Source organism: Opisthorchis viverrini (assembly GCF_000715545.1).
Source record: "Opisthorchis viverrini unplaced genomic scaffold opera_v5_5, whole genome shotgun sequence".
Classification (NCBI taxonomy): domain Eukaryota; kingdom Metazoa; phylum Platyhelminthes; class Trematoda; order Opisthorchiida; family Opisthorchiidae; genus Opisthorchis; species Opisthorchis viverrini.
The window spans coordinates 56593-60254 of NW_008751661.1; the positions used below are offsets into that span (position 1 = coordinate 56593).

At 42.9% G+C, this 3662-nt stretch overlaps 1 protein-coding gene across 1 annotated transcript in view; it reads right to left on the minus strand.

The window, feature by feature from the left end:
• Positions 1–402: 402 nt before the first annotated feature.
• The window catches only part of T265_00481 (hypothetical protein), a gene marked incomplete at both ends in the record, with an annotated part of 33732 nt that continues 30472 nt past the window's right edge, over positions 403–3662 (minus strand). The window contains 2 exons of the mRNA XM_009164285.1: positions 403–719; positions 3003–3168. Of these exons, the coding sequence (XP_009162549.1) occupies positions 651–719; positions 3003–3168 (235 nt within the window). The remainder of the gene's footprint in view (positions 720–3002; positions 3169–3662) is intronic.

Sequence of the window (3662 nt, forward strand, 5' to 3'; positions counted from 1 at the left end):
CCACACATAGTGATTTCACAACTAGATAAAACTGATGAAGGAATTCTCATGTTTCAAAGTGGTTCACTGCGGATCAAAAGACTATGGTTGCGGTAGTCGCCCACTGCTATTTTAAAGAACTGATGGATATATAGATAAGCGAAGACAGTAGCTGGGTAACACTGAAACGTTTCCACTTAAATGCGAATCAGTACGCTCACCACGTATTCGACTGGGCACCTGAATTGCCCACTCTTGTATTAAACTTTCTCTTACGGCAAGTTTCCCAATGATTACGAGGTCTAGTTTAATTGCCTCATGCTTGGAGGAAACTTCGATATCATGTAAAAACTCATAGGCGTTTTGGAAGTCACGTGAATTAGTTGTCCGCTTGTCAACTGAAAAACAGAGACAATATTATGGTGGGCCCAGAGTAATGCTTGAATAAACCAGCAAATTGCAAGTGTGTTGTCGGTTTTGGAACAAATAATCAAAGAGTAGTCACAGCAATAACAATAATAACAATAGTAAAAGGCATGTAGCATTCGGTAAAAGTTAGGGTGGCCAGTGCCACTGACATGAAGTGGGGAAAAACGGTCAAGGGAAATACATTTGTGAGCAATTGTAGCCCGGTGGGTATTGCAGTTCAGTCTGTCACACTGACCACGTGCTCACCTCACACTCCGTTCCACCTTGCTGATACCAGGCTCAGCTTCGTCGGTTACTGACAACTGATGCTCCTGTAGCAAGAAGACAAAGGAGGTATTAGCTCTCTGGGCGATCCAAAGCTTCACCAAGTATATCTAGGTTGCGAACGGCGGTAAGTATTCTGTGGTCAGGTAAGAGCACGACCAGTTCACTACTAAGGGAGTATACGGGGAAATGTTGGATGTATTCTCCTCTTGATTGCCTTAAATATGAAATTGGTACACGACTTCAAACATGAAACAGCTGTACAAATGTAAGAGACAAAGTGAAGAAACAGATGGTAGGTCACGTGCGTGCAATGAATTAGGCTGTGGTCAAACCGAGTGTTGAAGCCTAAACACGTGAGTCCTTCAAATGTGATGATTGGAAGAGGATAGATGCAGAAAAGTTTCGTTGACTTCACCGGTGTCTACCAATCAAACTTATCATCTTGGATATTTGGTTAAACGGATCACAAGCACAAGTCGTTATTTTAAGTATATGATTTCCCCTATATGTTCAAAATTCATGAGACCGACGAACGCTCTGATTACCTCCAGTTACGATTCACTGACCGGCCAGAGGCCGATGTCTGTCGGGTTTGTAAGTTTCTCAAAGTGTGGCCCACTAATAAGCAATCTTCTCTTATCGTGTTGCTTTCGACGCAGGGGATACAACAAATGTTACCCCTAAAAGGCAATTGTTCACATCATCTCGTTGCTTTTATTGGCACATTTGTTAGCAGCATAACTAGCGTAAAGCCAGTTAAGTTGATGATTTTGAAGGAGTGTTCTACGGGACGGAAATATAGCGACAACATGTTGTCACATCAACAACTCCACAACGACAATACCCTGTTTCTTATTGTTATTCCAGTTTGTGTCAAAATCTTCCATATCTTCGCTGGTGAAGACTTTTCTGCCTATTCTCAACTGAAGCATTATCTCCTCAGTAAATTCAATTTCTTGGTCTGCCACAGCAACCAGACACCACAGCCAGCCGAACAATCGCACTGGTTTAACTTACACCTTTAGGCTTGTTAATGACCGGTAAAACTAATGTGTTGCGAATAAAATACTTGGATGAATAGCTGAATCCAAAAGGTTGACTCAGATGGACAGCTTAATAGTGGTAAAATCGGAAGAAACAAGACCCATACTTCTCTATAAAAATTCCTGTTGGAAGGGAGTCTGGTCAAACGTAAGTCAGGGTCGCTCCTGTTCTACTCTACCGTAGCCTGTCTAACGGCAATTATTGGTATCGAACCAGGTGATTGTCATGCTTGACGCTTCCACGTAGCTACGTGGTGGGCAGTGTACAGAATGCTGGTGACCGCAACACGATTGGTTCACCCATATCAGTTTAGAACGACCCATGTCCCGCCAACGTTTCCAGATCCGGACGGAGTATGAGAGCCACGTGATTCTATCACATGACTAGTCAGCCAAATTGGCGCTAGAGCTTGTACGAATTGTCCCTGAGTGACAATCTCTTCCGCAGTAGTCAAGATGATCAAGTGTTGACAAAGATTTGTCAATCTGGGCCTGATTTTGCTTATATCAGTAACCACAGTCCTACCAGGTGACACCATGTATCCAGTCGCATTTTGTTTAGACTTTACAAAATTTACCGCCATCCATGCACCTTAAGAGTAAGTAGGAATTGTTTGTCAAATCTGACTCCCAAATAGGTAGGCACGATTTGTGTCCGTAGGTAAATGTCCACAATTTTTGCATCACGAGTAATCGATGAACATAGGATAGGAACGGCAAAGTGAACACACTAATCATTGCGTCCTATAAAACGTGTATGTAGCAAGCGTCCGGGATTCGCGGAAACGTAATAATAATGGTTGTTACATGTAGAATACATATCCGTGGAATAAAATATGATTGTGTCCATGATTCTGTTTGTGATACATTTCGTACCACATATTACGTCATAAAAAGAGCGTGCCCCATAGGCTTGTTCGGCTTTAGTCTGACCCCTGATTCTGGTCTATGGAGATCCCAAAAGTGCTTCACTTGAAAAATTCCTCAGTTGAGATTTTATCCTGCAAGTGAAGTCAGTGCATGTCAAGGAACTATCCAGGCTTCTCGCCAAATCGGATGAGCAACACAGTCGGAAATAAAAATCTGTCCAGTTACACCAACAAACTGCAAGTGCTTAATCAAATCGTCCGCTGAAATGCATTGCCTTCAACACACCCACCTGCGTAACAAACCATTAGGATGGTATGTAGCAAGATCAATCAATCCGTGGTTCATCTCTGCACAATCAACCCTACAAATCATCGACCCATAAACCACAGTGGAAGTGCTCGTGGCATGACTCACCCCTTCGGTGGCAGACGGCCAAAGATTCATCGACTGACTATTCGGATGGTGTTTATCCGGATCCCAGTCATAGATGATCAGATGCGCATGGAGGAAAGTGCACATGGAAATAGCCAGCAGGCAGAAACTGGCAGACAGACAGCCGACTCCGGCTGACAAGATGTTTCTATAATGAAGGCAACAAAACAGCGAAGCTTAGTATGATAATTGTACTTGGTGATGTACTCATGTGGTAGAAAATCAACAGTGGAAAGCCAGGTGCGAATACTCTCCTTTAGTCAGGAATAACCTTTCAAGTGTAAGTTTGTCATATTCCTGAAAAAAATAACTACAGAATGCCAAGAACCTATTGATGCCCTGAAACTCTACCAAAATTTCAATGTGGAAGCTTCCAAGCTTCCAGACCCGTCAATCACTCTGTCTATCCAGCTATCTATTAAAAACATAGTCGATGCTAAGGATGTTCACTAAACGCCAATCAAACAGCCTGAATCAATGTTAAAAAGTGCCCCTCAAGTACCGCAGGGCCGATGTAACTTTTGCACCCGCTTGTTTGCAATGAAGCTGTTGTGTTCTTTGGTGGCGAGTCTTTTTTCACACACAGAGGCATTGGGAGCGGGACGGCAGTTAAATATAACAAAGATTCGAGGTCAAAAAACA